Below are 17,308 nucleotides of genomic sequence, written 5' to 3' on the forward strand. Positions count from 1 at the left end.
GAAATACGGTTATTCTGAGATCTGGATGTTTTGACATACTGCATTTAGAGCCATGTCACTGTTATCTAATTCAGCCTTCTGCATTTAATTAATCTAATCTAATTAAGCTGGTAAATATTTAACACTTTGGGAGATTTTTTTTTAAGTACAGTTAATTCTATTTTTCTTGTTGCAGATGCATAGTGTGTGCTCATAACCATAAAATATTAAAACACAGAATAGTATTTAAGCTTATAAAATAAGACCCAATCACCTTACTATACATATGAATGAAAACCAACATGTGCTCCTTATATGCATTTAGACTAATTTTTAACCTGCATTTTTTGTAAAACGTATTTTTAAAATTATTGTATGTTCTTTCTTAGTAGGGCTTCCCTCATAGCTCAGTTGGTAAAGAATCTGCCTGCAGTGCAGGAGCCCTGGGTTCAGTCCCTGCGTCTGGCAGATCCCCTGGAGAAGGAAATGGCAGCCCACACCAGTATTCTTTCCCGTGAAACCCCATGGACAGAGGAGCCTGGTGGGCTGCAGTCCATGGGGTCACAAGAGTCGGACATGATTTAGAGACTAAACCGTCACCACTGCCTTTATGCCTGTTTGTGCCTGTTTGCTATACACTACACTACTTCCTGTTTGTCTAATTTTCCAAGTATTTTATCTCATTTGAATGTTTAATGTTGCCACTTTTTACAAATATATAGTTATCAATCCATGTTTTGCCCTATTCAACTCTTTATAAATTATTTATTCACTGAAAGTAGTGAACTTTGAAACCTAGCCTTTGGCTTTGTTTTGCTCTATATTAATTAGTGTTTAGGTCAGATAAATCAAGCTTATAATACCTGGGAATGGCACGGTTTGGAAAAGTTGGAAAAAGAAGTTAGCAAGTTGCAAGGAATGATATAATCCATATTCAATAATCACATGGATCCAAATAAATAACCAAAAATGGGGATATTACTAAGAAACAGAGCCCTGAAATTAGGCAAAAAAATATGCAGAAAGTGTTTGATATTAATATATGAATGATGATTTGTTTATTTAGTTTGCTAAACAGAAATTTCACAAGAGAAATTTTATGGGTCTACTGAAAACTGAAAATTATACATTTTGTAAGCAATAATTAGATAAAGGTTAGTATGAAATTAAGTGAAGAAATAATCTTATTTCACTTTATACTGCTCAAATTAAACATAATGTATTAATTCATAATTAATATGGACAGAGATGAAAACATATGATGTCCAAAAGGTAAAATGTAAATGGGTAGGTGTACAGAAAATATTCTAATACGAAATAATTGAATTGATGTGAGAATATTCAATCTGTAGAGATTAGAGCTTTGTTGGACATATGTATATCTTTATAGGAACAATTTTAAGGCAAATAATTTTATTAAAACTTATGGAATATCTGACAAATAGAACTGTGGCACCAGAAAACAGAAATGTGGTCGTTTTTTGCTAATGTGAGATACAATTTATAGCCTTGGCAGGAAAATGCTCAAATTCTCTTTAAGTGTTGTAATATTAGTCCTAAAATGGAAACATTGCACGTACCCACCCACCACCTTTAAGTCTCAAAATAGTCCTTGGAATATTTTAGTTATATAATAAGTATTATTCTCCTTAGATTTGTTGCTAAAGAAATGTAGTAATTATTGGCCACGGGATTTCAAAGTTTTGCAAACAAGACATCAATCTGATGATGAACATGGCAAAAATTCTGAGCTAATAAATTGGGTTCAAAACATTCAATTTCCTGAAATTGTCTCATCACTTAAACGTTACATTGTAAAAAATAAAATTTTTAAATATAATTTATTAACAATGGTTGTGTTGTGTGTGTCAATCATTAACTCACTAGTAAAGGAAAACAGGAGAGATTAAAATACATAGATCTGTTACACATATGCATGATTCTACTTCATGTCCCTGATATCAGAGCTCAAATTTTGTCCATTCAATATGGAGGGGAAAATGGAACACAATTCCCAAGAGTAAAAACATTACGACTACAGAGGCAGACAGAAAGATGTCCTTTAGGTTCTTATTCACACAGTAGCAGTAAATGGCCTGGTTGAACTGCGTGGTATAACAGGCACTGTGGAATCAGTAACTCGTGGCCAGGGGAGTGCGGCCGCGCGGTACATAACGATCGTGTGGAATGGGAGGGTAAGGGTGGAGAATGGCCTTGGACAATTTATGCAGAGGGAGAGGAGAACAAGAACAATGCCTCTACACTAACTGGTTAAACGATGACAAAGACGGGAATCTCCTACACTTCTGAGACCTGAGGGTTCTAAAGCAGGGCATTCCAGGACAACACCCCAGGGTTAGGGTGAAGCTAGCTGTGTTGCCTTCGTTCAGTTGCTCACGCGAGTCCGAATCTTTGTGGCCCCAGGGCTGCAGCACACCGCGCTGCCCTGTCCTTCACTGTTCCCCGGGGTTTCTCAAACGCCTGTCCTCCCCAGTGAACAACTCCACTGTTAACAGTCATTCAGGTCCAGGTGGCTGTGACGCTGGTGGGTTCATGGTTTCCAGGATCATCCTGAATGTGTTCTTTCCGATTTCACTGCCAAGAGCTGAGTCATGCAAGTGGGAAGAAAAACCGGAAATACACTTGGGCTACTATGGAAAAAGATAAATGAAAGAGAATTGCATTTGTATTTCAGTCTCTTTCACGGTGCATGGTACAATCATGAAATCCAAGAAGAGATAGTGAAGGGAATTAAGGAGAAAATGGCATGATTTTATCTACCTCATAGAAAAAAACTGTCTTTGAATAAAAAGAGATTGATGGAAGTGAAGTACCAAAAATAAAGTTTATAAAGCATATGTCAATATAAAAAGTATACAAAGATATAAATTTTTAAATTCCCCATAAAAATAGAAGGAAATGAGTGAAATTAATTAAGATTTAGAAGAAAAAGTAAGCATAATTTGATGACTGACTAACATAGGTAAAATAGATGAAGAATTATAAACCCATCATATTTTCCCTTGTGGTTCATTTTATGTATGATAAAATTGAGAATGAAAAGAGAGGAACATGTTTGGAAAGAAACTGTATGTAAATATAGTGACCATTTCCCACAATAAAAGTACCTCATCAGCCCTCAGTTCAGTTCAGTCGCTCAGTCGTGTCCGACTCTTTGCGACCCCGTGAACCACATCATGCCAGGCCTCCCTGTCCATCACAGTTCCCGGAGATCACCCATTGAGCCGGTAATGCCATCCAACCATCTCATCCTTTATCATCCCCTTTGCCTCCTGCCTTCAATCATTCCCAGCATCAGGGTCTTTTCAAACAAGTCAGCTCTTTGCATAAAGTGGACAAAATATTGGCGCTTCAGCTTCAACATCAGTCCTTCCAATGAACACCCAGGACTGATCTCCTTTAGGATGGACTGGTTGGATCTCCTTGCAGTCCAAGGGACTCTCAAAAGTCTTCAACACCACAGTTCAAAAGCATCAATTCTTCGGTGCTCAGCTTTCTTCACAGTCCAACTCTCACATCCATACATGACCACTGGAAAAACCATAGCCTTGACTAGATGGACCTTTGTTGGTAAAGTAACATGTCTGCTTTTTAATATGCTATCTAGGTTGGTCAAAATTTTCCTTCCAAGGAGTAAGCGTCTTTTAATTTCATGGCTGCAATCACCATCTGCAGTGATTTTGGAGCCCAAAAATATAAAGTCTGCCACTGTTTCCACTGTTTCCCCATCTATTTGTCATGAAATGATGGGACCAGATGCCATGATCTTGGTTTTCTGAATGTTGAGCTCTAAGCCAACTTTTTCACTCTCCTCTTTCACCTTCTTCAAGAGGCTCTTTAGTTCTTCTTCACTTTCTGCCATAAGGGTGGTGTCATCTGCATATCCGAGGTTATTGAAATTTCTCCTGGAAATCTTGATTCCAGCCTGTGCTTCCTCCAGCCCAGCATTTCTCATTATATACTCTGCATATAAGTTAAATAAGCAGGGTGAAATATACAGATTTGACGTACTCCTTTTCCTATTTGGAACCAGTCTGTTGTTTCATGTCCAGTTCTAACTGTTGCTTCCTGACCTGCATACAAGTTTATCAAGAGACAGTTCAGGTGTGGTATTCCCATCCCTTTCAGAATTTTCCAGTTTATCATGATCCACACTGTCAAAGGCTTTGGCGTAGTCAGTAAAGCAGAAATAGATATTTTTCTGAAACTCTCTTGCTTTTTTGATGATCCAGCCAATGTTGGCAATTTGAACTCTGGTTCCTCTGCCTTTTCTAAAACCAGCTTGAACATCTGGAAGTTCACAGTTCACGTATTGTTGAAGCCTGGCTTGGAGAATTTAGAGTGTTACTTTTCTAGCATGTGAGATAGGTGTAGTTGTGTGGTAGCTTGAGCATTCTTTGGCATTGCCTTTCTTAGGATTGAAATGAAAACTGACCTTTTCCAGTCCTGTGGCCACTGCTGAGTTTTCTACATTTGCTGACATATTGAGTGCAGCACTTTCACAACATCTTCTAAAATAGCTCAATTGGAATTCCATCACCTCTAGTAGCTTTGTTCATAGTGATCTCCTAAGGCCCATTTGACGTCACATTTCAGGATGTCTGGCTCTAAGTGAATGATCACACAATCATGATTATCTGGGTCGAGAAGATCTTTTTTGTACAGTTCTTCTGTGTATTCTTGACACCTCTTCTTAATATCTTCAGCTTCTCTTAGGTCCATACCATTTCTGTCCTTTATTGAGCCCATCTTTTCATGAAACGTTCCCTTGGTATCTCTAATTTTCTTGAAGAGATCTCTAGTCACCCCCATTCTATTGTTTTCCTCTATTTCTTTGTATTGATCGCTGAGGAAGGCTTTCTTATCTCTCCTTGCTATTCTTTGGAACTCTGAATTCAGATGGGTATATCTTTCCTTTTCTTTTTTGCTTTTCGCTTCTGTTCTTTTCACAGCTATTTGTAAGGCCTCCTCAGACAGCCATTTTGCTTTTTTTGCATTAATTTTCCATGCGGATGGTCTTGGTCCCTGTCTCCTGTACAATGTCACGAACCTCTGTCCATAGTTCATCAGACACTCTATCTATCAGATCTAGTCCCTTAAATATATTTTCATTTACACTGTATAATCATTAGGGATTTGATTTAGGTCATACTGAATGCTGTAGTGATCGTCCCAACTTTCTTCAATTTAAGTCTGAATTTGGCAATAAGGAGTTCATGATCTGTGTCACAGACAGCTCCTACTCTTTTTTTCTCCTGACTGTATAGAGCTTCTCCATCTTTGACTGCAAAGAATATAATCAATCTGATTTCGGTGTTGGCCATCTGCTGATGTCCATGTGTAGAGCCTTCTCTTGTGTTGTTGGAAGAGGGTGTTTGCTATGACCAGTGCGTTCTCTTGGCAAAACTCTATCAGCCTTTGCCCTGCTTCCTTCTGTACTCCAAGGCCAAATTTGCCTGTTACTCCAGTTGTATCTTGACTTCCTACTTTTACATTCCAGTCCCCTATAATGAAAAGGATATCTTTTTATGATATTAGTCCTAGACAATCTTGTAGGTCTTCATAGAACCATTCAACTTCAGCTTCTTCAGAATTACTGGTGGGGGCATAGACTTGGATTACTGTGATATTGAATGCTTTGCTTGGAAATAAACAGAGATCATTCTGTCATTTTTGAGACTGCATCCAAGTACTGCATTTCAGACTTTTTTGTTGACTATGATGGCTACTCCATCTTCTAAGGGATTCTTGCCCCCAGTAGTAGATATAATGGTTATCTGAGTTAAATTCACCCATTCCAGTCCATTTTATTTTGCTGATTCATAAAATGTCGACATTCACTGTTGGCATCTCCTGTTTGACCATCTCCAATGAGCCTTGATTCATGGACTTAACATTCCAGGTTCCTAAGCCATATGGCTCTTTATAGCATTGGACCTTGCTTCCCTCACTAGTCACACCCACAACTGGGTGTTGTGTTTCCTTTGGCTCCGTCTCTTCATTCTTCTGGAGTCCTTTCTTCACTGATCTCCAGTAGCATATTGAGCACCTACCATCCTGGGCAGGTCATCTTTCAGTGTCCTCTCTTTTTGCCTTTTCATACTGTTCATTGGGTTCTCCAGACAAGAATACTAAAGTGGTTTGCCATTCCCTTCTCCAGTGGACCACATTTTGTCAGAACTCTCCACCATGACCCATCCATGTTGGGTGGCCATACAAGGCATGGCTCATAGTTTCATTGAGTTAGACAAAGCTGTGGTCCATCATTGAGTTTCGGTTAATCTGACTGATAAGGTTAGGTTTTACTGAATGCTTCAACACATAAAGGCTGAATGCATGAATTATTTTATATAGTTTAGCAAAGTTCATATTGCAAAATATTAACACTATAATCTCTCTTATGTAACTTTTAACTAAAGACAAATTCTATATATGGTGTGAAGAGAGGACCTTAATTCATAAACAAACTAGATGATGGGTGAATTCTAGATACTTTCCAAATTCCATTCTGGGTGGTTAAGGAATGGTATTTTAATAATTTTAAATTTTGTATGCACTGATTGCATAATAGATACTGCCCAAATTTAAGACTGTGAATATCTTAAACGGCCTTCCCTAAGAGGATGATTACCCTACTCTGCAAAGATACAGAGCACTTGGAGACGTAAAGGGCCATAGGCAGGTAGCTGGTGCTCTGCAGACCATATTTCATGGACAGAGAAACTGGTGCAGCACTAACTGACCCAGAGGAGGCTGTGATTATTTCTTAAGTTGTCTCAGTAAGCAGTTTATTGTTTAAAAATGTAGTTTGTCATGAAGAGATGCCTCCACAGTTGAAGCAGACCATTTCTATTGAAGTGCACTGATTGATTTAAGGTATGAGCTTCAAGGGACAATACTAAGGACTGAATTAGTTACTTGAATAATTCAAACCAGACATGTATATTACATAGGGCAATATTCATTACAAAAGAGAAAGGCATAGTGACTCCTTCACAATATAAAAAAGAGAAGGTAAGCAGGAAGTATTTTAACCAGCTTATTTTATAGTAATGTATTCTTTATAATTAAGGAATGAAAAAAAGAAAATAAAAGTTCCTTTCAGCCAAATTCATTAATGAGAAAAATCTCCTGAACTTGAAATACACAGGCTGTAACCACAAGAAATCAGACTCTCATTTTTAAGACTGTGAGTGAGATACTGCATTTGGCACTTGCTTTCTGATAATTATTCAGACATAGATATTTTAAATAGATATTACATGACTTTCACATGTCTATAATACATTTTACACATTCACAATACCTGTGTATTTTCATAAGTACACATGCATATTCATAAATACATATTCAGAGGTAGAAAAATATGCAAAAGCTGACTTGCATTTGTCTGTTGTCAGCTCTGTGACTGTTTCATACCCATTTTTTCCCTTTTTCTTGTTTAATCACTGCCGAAGACCTCAAAATTGTCTAAATACCTTTCAAGGCACAACATGTAAAATATAAGTTGAGTTGTTAAGATTGTTGGGGACCAGCCATAATGAGGTTGAGGACACATTACATCAAATTCTTATTTATTTCATATTCTAAACTTCAAGTGAACATATGACTTGCTATGATGTTTTATTTGTACTATATACTTCTGTGGCATATCACATGGAATTTGCATGATGATGGCAAGGACATATTTCTTATTTTTCTGATGAAAGTTTAAATCTCTTTCTTACAGAGTGTTCTAGAGAATGGTGGTGGTGGAGAGGGTGGTGTTGAACTGGGCCTGTCAGTGGAGTCTTACTGATCACACTGTGCTTCGGTTATTTGAGATGCAGCTCACAAGAGAAACATCAAAGAAAACGGGAAAAAAAAACATACAAAAATTGAAACTTAAGATGCTCAAGGCAGAAAAATACAAATAAAAAGCTAATAGAAACCAAATTGATCAGGAAAGAGAAACATTTTTTGGAAGAAAATGCCCCCTGTTACCTAGAGCAATTCTTATCCTGAAAATAGGCTACACAACATATTTTTTCTCTTTTGTTGTTGTCCATTTTACTGTTATGCAATAAACCCATAATCTTAACTGTGAGCCAAAAGAAAGAGTCTAAGATTATTTTCTATTTTTACATTGTGGTATTTTAGGATGCTGGATTTGATTTATTCACAAAAATACAAAAAAAATGGGTAGCTATCATGTGAATTGATTTGAAATCATTGATTTATTTTGTCCAATTTTGCTGCTGGACATGGTGCATGTGAGTAACTTCAAACATTTCATTCACAGATGGAGTCCGGAGGGTAAAATCCACCATAGTGGAACCAGACTACACTGGTAGATTTCATCTTGCTTGGCTTCTCTGATATTCCTGACCTACAAGGATTTCTTTTGGGGATGCTTTTGATCATGTATATAATTATTCTGATGGGAAATTATCTCATTATCATAATAACCAAGATCGATCCTTCCCTCCAGACTCCCATGTATTTTTCCCTAGGGAATTTTTCTTCCTTGGAAATATGTTATGCATCAGTCACTGTCCCCAGGTTATTAACAGATCTTAGTAGAGAAACTAGAAATATAGCCTTTCTGGCCTGTGCTGCTCAAATGTATTTCTTTCTGGTGCTTGGGGTCACTGAGTGCCTTCTTCTGACTTCAATGGCTTATGACAGCTATGTCGTCATTTGCAACCCACTGCTGTACCCTCTCCTCATGAACAGTAGGTTGTGTGTCCAACTGGCCGCTGGCTGTTGGGTCAGTGGAATTACTACGTACTTAAGATTTACCTACCAGATCTTCTCTCTACCCTTCTGTGGCTCTAACCAGTCTAATCACTTCTGAGATGTACCTCCAGTGCCTCCGCTTGCCTGTGGGACACTTTTATGATTGAGATAATGGTTTATGTGACTGATGTTCTAGTTGTCACAGTTCCTTTTACGTCGATTCTTGGATCTTACGTGAGAATAACTGAGACCACCTTGAAGCTGCCTTCAGCCACTGGGCAAGCCAAGGCCTTCTCCACCTGCTCTTCCCATCTCGCGGTTCTGGCTTTATTCTTTGGCTCAGATGATTCATTACATATTTAAGATCAAAGGCCAGTCATTTGATAGGAATGGACAAATTTCTGTCTATTTTTTACACTATTGTCACACCAATGTTTAACCCTATGGTATATTGTCTGAGAAACAAAGATGTTATAGTGGTTTTGAGAAAATTCCTACTAAAATTGATTGGACTGTGATTTAAAGCTATTAATTCATAATTTTTTTTTCTTATTCATTACAGTCTCCACTCAATAATTTGTTATTTTCCCATTAGCTGTGACTTCACATTATAGGTAAATGATCTGTTATTTTTATATCACATGAAGTCTGATGTTATTTTAAATAAAAATATAATCTCAAACTCTATTCAGGGTATTGAAATCTTTAATATAACACATAGCATTCATGAATGGGTCTTGTGAACTGTTGTTGCTTTTTAATTTTGCAGAACATTGCCTATGTTTTCTCTTTCCAGTGAGATTATTCAACTTTCTTTCACTAGTCCCAGTGAATAGCCTGAACACTAATAGGCATCAAATTAGCTTTATTAGATGAAAAGACTAAAAGCATGGCATAGCAGGCCTGGTATTGATAGTTCCATTAAAAGATGAGTGTTTGAGCAAATATTATGACATCATATTCGAGACATAAAATGTTAACTCATTGGCAGATGTACCTCTGCTGACTGGACAGAACGATGGGAAGAAGCAAATATCATTTGTTGCAATTAATTCTGAGAAAGGTTTTCCAAAGTTTTCATATATGCTGGTAGGGCATCTTCAGATACTGGTTTCTGAATATAGTTTTCGTGTCAGAACATACTACCTGCATGAGAAGAATATAGTTTTCTTGGAGAACCATTATTCTGATTGATAAATTATGGAAAAGAGAGATTTTCCAGCCATGGCTGACTCGTCGACCTCTTGGATACAAGATCACTCCTGTAGAAATTTCCTTCAACATAACAGGAAAAGAAAGCCTTCCCAAATTTGGTTCGCTGGTTTTGACCACTTATTCAGGCTCAAAAATCTGACTTTTAACTGGGTGACTTGCTCTGAATATGCCTTTTAACACTGTTTTATTATTTGCTTTGAGATATCCTTATTTTCCTCACTGAGAATGGTGACTGAAGCCATGAAATTAAAAGATGCTTGCTCCTTGGAAAGAAAGCGATGACAAACCTAGGCAAGATATTAAAAAGCAAAGACATCACTCTGCTGATAAAGGTTCATATAATCAAAGCTATGGTTTTTCCAGCAGTCATGTATGGATGTGAGAGTTGGACCATAAAGAAGGCTAGGTGCTGGAGGTGATGCCTTCTAATTTTGGTACTCAAGAAGACTCTTGAGAGTCCTTTGGCCTGCAAAGAGAGCAAACCAGTCAATTCTAAAGGAAGTCAATACTGAATATTCATTGGAAGAACTGATGATGAAGCTGAAGCTGTAATACTTTGGCCACCTGATGGGAAGAGACGACTCATTGGAAAAGACCCTGATGCTGGGAATGATTGAGTTTAGGAGGAGAAGGGGGCAACAGAGAATGAGATGGTTGGATGGCATCACGGCCTTAACGACATGAGTTTAACAAACTCTGGAAGATGGTAAAAGACGGGGAAGCCTGGCATGCTGCAGTCCATAGGTCGCAGAGTCGGACACAGCTGAGTGACTGAACAACAACATAGGATATTAAATGTAGTTCCTTGCGTGTATATATACACATACACACACTCACATACTAGGACCTTGCTGGTCATCTCCTTTGTAAATAATAGTTTGTGTCTGTTAACCCTAAACTGCAAATTTGTCCCCTCTACCCTTTTTCTCCTTTGGTAAGTATAAATTTGCTTTCTGTTTGTGAGTCTCTTTGTTTTATAAATAAGTTCATTTGTACCATTTTTTTCGATTCCACATACAAATGATATCATATCATATTTAGATATTTCTCTTTCTGACTTGCTTCATTTAATATGATAATCTCTATGTCAATCCATGGTGCTATGAATGGTATTATTTTATTCTTTTTTGTGGCTAATATTCCACTGTATATATGTACCATATTTTTATTCATTTATCTGTCAACAGACATTAAGATTATTTTCATGCATTAGCTATTGTAAATAGTACTGCTATGAACATAAGGGATCATATATATTTTCAAATTATAGTTTTATTCAGATATATACCCAGGATTGCGATTGCTGGATCATATGGCAATTCTATTTTTTACTTTTAAGGAACTTCAATAAGTTTCCCACCGTGGCTGCACCAGTTTGTATACCTACCAACAATGTGCTAGGATTCCCTTTTCTCCATAAGCTCTCTAGCATTTATTATTTGTAGATTTTTTTTTAATGATGTCTATTTTGACTGGGGGGAAAGGCAATGGCAAGCCACTCCAGTACTATTGCCTGGAAAATCCCATGGATGGAGGAGCCTGGTAGGCTGCAGTCCATGGGGTCGCTAAGGGTCGGACACGACTGAGTGACTTCACTTTCACTTTTCACTTTCACACATTGGAGAAGAAAATGGCAACCCACTCCAGTGTTCTTGCCTGGAGAGTCCCGGGGACAGGAGAGCCTGGTGGGCTTCCGTCTATGGGGTCACACAGAGTCGGACACGACTGAAGTGACTTAGCAGCACTAGCAGCAGCAGCATTTTGACTGGTGTAAGGTGATACCTCATTGTAGTTTTGATTTACCTTTCACTAAAAATCAGAGACATTACTTGGCCAACAAAGGTCCGTCTAGTCAAGTCTATGGTTTTTCCAGTGGTCATGTATGGATGTGAGAGTTGGACTGTGAAGAAAGCTGAGCACCAAAAAATTGATGCTTTTCAACTGTGGTGTTGGAGAAGACCTTTGAGAGTCCCTTGGACTGCAAGGAGATCCAACCAGTCCATCCTAAAGGAGATCAGTCCTGATGTTCATTGGAAGGACTGATGCTAAAGCTGAAACTCTGATACTTTGGCTACCTCATGCAAATATTTGACTCATTGGAAAAGACCCTGATGCTGGGAGGGATTGGTGGCAGGAGGAGAAGGGGACAACAGAGAATGAGATGGCTGGATGGTATCACCGACTCGATGGACATGAGTTTGAGTGAACTTTGGGAGTTGGTGATGGACAGGGAGGCCTGGCGTGCTGTGACTCATGGGGTCACAAAGAGTAGGACACGACTGAGCGGCTGAACTGAACTGAATAACTGTTTTTGTTGAGTATCCTTTCAGATGCCTGTTGGTCATCTGTATGTTTTCTTTGTAGCAATGTCTGATCAGGTCTGTCTATTTTTTATTGGATTGTTTGCTATTTTGTTGTATTGTTGTTATTGTTGTTACAAGGGCGTTTTGTAGATTTGGAAAATTAAGCCCTTGTCATTTGCATGGTTTGCAAAATTTTTACCCAGTCTGAGGTTGTCTTTTCATTTTGCTTATGGTTTCATATGCTGGCAAAAGTTTATATGTTTCACTAGATCATATTTATTTATTTCATTTTTTTTTCTATTACCCTGGAGATTGAACTAAGATTATGTTGCCATGATTTATTTATTTCTCTATGCAAATAGACTCTGTTCATATGGACACACAGTGTGATTCACTTCTCTTTGTGATTTGTGTTTTTGGTATGGAATATTTGTAGTTCAAATTCTTTGTAAGATCGTAATCACAGACAGTTTCAACAAACAAATGTAATTAAAGAATCTTAAAACTATGCTTTTTTAATATATTGTCTTATTTAATCAGAGTAGAGTATTTAAAAGGGTTTAAAAAAAGAGTTGAAGTGAGTGTCATTTTCATATTTATTTCAGTCAATTGCTGAGCTGGAATAAAGGTTAAATTCACTGAGACAAGGGGAGGATTGAACACACACATGAACACACACAAACTCAAACAGAAAAGGAAAAATAATAACTTGGTATTGGGCTATGCACCCTTTTGGAATATGCTAAAGCTACAAAGAAGCAATTAAACAGCCAATTAAAATTAATATCTTATAAACATTGGGGAAACATTAAGGTAACAAAGAGATCAATAATCACATCCCGTTTGACTGCATCTAGCTGCATGTGATCTTATTCTAACTACCTCTGAGATTAGAGTTTATGCCTTTAGAGGACTGATGCCACAATCAAAGCCTGTAATCCCATCCTCATAGTTAACCCAACCCTCCTCAAGGAAGACAAAATAAAAGGCAGCAATGTGTATATGCTCAGAAAGTGTCTCAGACTTTTATGAAGAGGTAATTCCAAATTTCCCTGCTTTTCATTTCATTTAGAAAATGAAAATTTTCTTTTCATTTTTGTGCCTTAACTGAGTTATTTGGCTTTTTAATTAAAAAAGAAAACAATAAACTAGACAAGTTAGTAATGGGAAGGATGCTGTTAAGTACTTGGTGCTGCCATTGATTAATGTGGACAGGTACAGTGTGTGCTAATATACACATGGCATTAATTTGATAGTGTGCTTTGTAATGAAAGAGCTGTTTGGTTTAATGTAAAACACGACAAAATCATGTTTATGAATATGGTAAATGTCAAAATGATAATTATTTGAAATGGACTTTTTTTACTGCATGGGGAATACAGAAGCAATTTTCAAGTGTTAAGGCATACATTTTATTTTACATTTTAAAATGTATTTATTTTAATTGGAGGCTAATTACTTTACATAGATTTTAGAGTTGCAGAATATGCAGAGTGGTCTTGAGGAGAAAAAATTGCATTAAGTTAAACTCACATACCTGTTCAGACAAAGGGAGAGACTTCAGCTAGGATAGTTTGGTACTTTGTATTTTGGATGTAGGCTAGAAGAGAAAGTATAGGATATATATATTGCATTTGCAGAAACTGAAGTGAAATATGTGTACTTAGCTCAATAATTTGAGAATCCTTCAACCCAGGTGTATTTTAACACGGAGAACTGTTTAATATATTCCAGTGCTTATTCTTGGAGAAGGAAATGGCAACACACTCCAGTATACTTGCTTGCGAAAATCCCATGGACAGAGGAGCCTGGTGGGCTACAGTCCGTGGGGCCGCAAAGAGTTGGACACGACCGAGCGACTAAGCACGATGCCTATTCATTTGTCCACTAATGCTCCTCTTGCTTCACTTGTTCTGTGTATTATGCTCTGTTAGCCTAGATTTTTTTCATGTGTGACTAATTTTATTAGGCCTACTACTTCCTGTAAATTTCTGAGAGGAAAATATTTAGAGTGAATTCAAGTTTAAGCATAAAATTTCTATAATGAATGGCCAGAAAAAATTACACTTTGTTCTCTGAGTTCATCCTGTTGGGATTAGCAGACTCAATGGAGCTACAGATTACCCTCTTTTGCCTTTTTTCTGTGATTTATACACTTACAGTTGTGGGGAACGTTGGGATGATCCTCTTAATCAGAGCTGATTCCCGACTTCACACACCCATGTACTTCTTCCTGGCTAACCTATCCTTTGTGGATGCTTGTTATTCATCCACCATCACCCCAAAGATGCTGGTGGATCTATTATCAGAGAAGAAGTCCATCTCCGTTGCTGGCTGCTTTCTGCAGATGTACTTCTTCATAGCCTTGGCCACAACCGAATGCATCCTTTTCGGGTTAATGGCCCGTGACCGCTATGTGGCCATATGCAAGCCTCTCCTTTACTCCTTGATCATGTCCAGGACGGTCTGCCTGAAAATGGCAGCAGGGGCTTTTACAGCAGGGCTGTTGAACTCCATGGTTCTCACAAGTTGCATAAGCAGCTTTCCTTTCTGCAGTTCCAATGCCATCCATCACTTCTTCTGTGACAGCCCCCCACTTTTTAAGCTCTCCTGTTCTGACACACGCCTGTATGAAAGCATCGTGTCTACTTTCGCTGGTGTGAATATGGTCGGAACTCTGCTGGTGATTCTCACCTCCTACTGCTACATTCTCTTCTCCATCTTCCGTATGCATGCAGGGGAGGGGAGGCGCAAAGCCTTCTCCACGTGTGCATCTCACCTGACAGCCATCATCCTGTTCTATTCCACCTCCATCTACACTTATCTGAGACCTACTTCCAGCTACTCCCTGACTCAGGACAAAGTAGCTTCCGTATTCTACACTGTGGTGATCCCCATGTTGAATCCTCTGATCTACAGTCTCCGGAACAGGGAAGTGAAGAAGGCTTTATGGAATGTAATTACTAGAAAAACGATTCCTTCATTTCTGTGAATGATTACTTTTCTGAAGTAAATAGAGTATATAGTTTAACTTTCAGAAACTGGATTAAGCTTATCTTCATTACAACTTAATCTGTATAATCACGTTCTGGTAATGTTCATGGACATGAGTCCTATTAGATATAACTTATCAAACTTATGTAAGATCATGAAACTTTTTTCTAATCATTGTATGTTTTCCTGGAAGGTTTCTAAAATGTGATTTATTTATAAAGCTGTCTTGGTTATGGACATAAAGGGTTAAGTATAAGGAGATAACTTTTGCAATGTCACATGAATCTAGTTGTGTATTATATTTGTAATTGTCAGCTTTTTTAATGTATTTTTTCAACATTTATGATTTGTAAAGGATTGTATATATCACATGTTTGAAAATGTTTTCAATGTAGATTTCCATTTTATTGAATTAGGGTAGTAATGCTTAAGTAAAAAATCAGTAATATCACTTAACTGCTATAGTAAACATGTGGGCTTTCATCTCTTTTATCCCCATAAACACATACTTATTCATTAAAGAAGATATAGGAATTTGTTTAAATGTTTTTTGTTTTTTTTTTAGAGAACTGCTGTCTGGTTAGAAGGCACCAATTGCAACAGCTTTTCTTCTCTTCTCATCTTTTCTTCTCAAAGGTTCCCTGTTCTCTCAAATTTTCTCTCCCAGACTGATCCACATATTATACGCAAAGCCACAAGCACACGCAGTCAACCATAGCAGAGTTTAATCAATGCATTTTTCAAAGTAGTCAGATCAATCTTTGAAGGATAAAACAGACCCATATCCTTTAAAACAGTCTCATGGATTTCCCTATTATGGAAATATTCTACCAGTCACCAATTAAATCCATTAATCTGTATATTATATTAAAGGTAAGCAATAATATATAGGTGAAATGGAGTGGCAGAATAGAATTCTGGAAGGAATTGAGTGGGATTCAGGGCTTGCTAAGATGCTAACCACACTTAGAGCTTTTGGAGGGATATTCCCTGTGGCTCTTCCCTTGTCCTTGCTGCTGAAATTGCTCCTGATAGCAGTCGCAATATTCAAGTCATCTGGGATATAACAAAGCAGATCTCATGACCTGTCACACCATCCAGCGCCCTCTGCTGTCCACGAAGTCCAGCTGAGTCTGATGATTATTGACGTGGGCATGTAGCTTCTAATTTATTTCACTTAAAAACAGAGCTTCCGTGTTGGCTCAGTTGGTAAAGAATTTTCCTGCAATGCAGGAGAACTGGGTTCAATCCCTGGGTTGGTAAAATCCCTGGAGAAGGAAATGGTAATCTGTTCCAGGATTCTTGCCTGGAGAACTCTGTGGACAAAGAGTTCAGCAAGCTGCAGACCAGGGGGTTGCAAAGAGTCAGACACAACTGAGCGACTAGCACACTCACTTTCAAGAACAGAGCTAGATTGAAGGTTAAATTCAGCCACACACACAAAAAGGGAAGAATCATAATTTGGTAAAGGATTATGTAACCATTGGAATAAGCTAAAACTTCAAAGAAAATTAAATAGATCTTTCTTTTTTAATTTGGCAGATAAATAGCTTCGAAATAACAGAGAAATCAGAAAGTCCCATACAGTGTTTAATCACATCTACTTGCACATGATCATATTTAAATACTTCTGAGACTGCAGTTTCTGCCTTTAGAGGATTCATGACACAATTAAAACCTATAATCCAGTCCCCATGGTTACCCAACCCTCTTTAAGGAGAATGAAATAAAAGGATAGCAATATGCATATACTCAGGATGTGTCTCAAATTTTTACAAAGTGGTAATTCAAAATTTCACTGCTTTACATTTCACTTAAAAGATGAAAATTGCATTCTTTATGTTTTTGTGTGTGTGTGTGTGCGCCTCACCTGAGCTATTAGGGATTCTAGTAAAAGCAGAAATAATAGATTAGACAAGTTAGTGCTGAGAAAAATGCTGTTAAGGACTTGGTGCAGACTCTGTCATTCACCACCATAAAGAGGTATAGTGTGTGCTACCACATGGGATTAATTTGATAGTGCGCTTTGAAAGGAGAACAGTTATTTGTGTGCCTTAATACACTGCAATATCTTCATT

The 17,308-nt window shown here is 37.7% G+C and overlaps 1 protein-coding gene and 1 pseudogene across 1 annotated transcript; both read left to right on the forward strand.

Moving 5' to 3' along the window:
* The first annotated feature begins 8,281 nt into the window (after positions 1 to 8,281).
* LOC148775687 (olfactory receptor 10AG1-like) lies at positions 8,282 to 9,236 on the forward strand (annotated as a pseudogene).
* Positions 9,237 to 14,283: 5,047 nt separating this feature from the next.
* Positions 14,284 to 15,228, forward strand: LOC129554097 (olfactory receptor 5F1-like). Its single transcript, XM_055422736.2, has one exon. It carries the CDS (start codon positions 14,284 to 14,286, stop codon positions 15,226 to 15,228), a length of 945 nt encoding a protein of 314 aa, XP_055278711.2.
* The last annotated feature ends 2,080 nt before the right edge of the window (positions 15,229 to 17,308 follow it).

This window comes from Moschus berezovskii, chromosome 14 (assembly GCF_049115385.1).
Source record: "Moschus berezovskii isolate FMDL1 chromosome 14, NW_MosBer_1.0, whole genome shotgun sequence".
Classification (NCBI taxonomy): Eukaryota; Metazoa; Chordata; class Mammalia; order Artiodactyla; family Moschidae; genus Moschus; species Moschus berezovskii.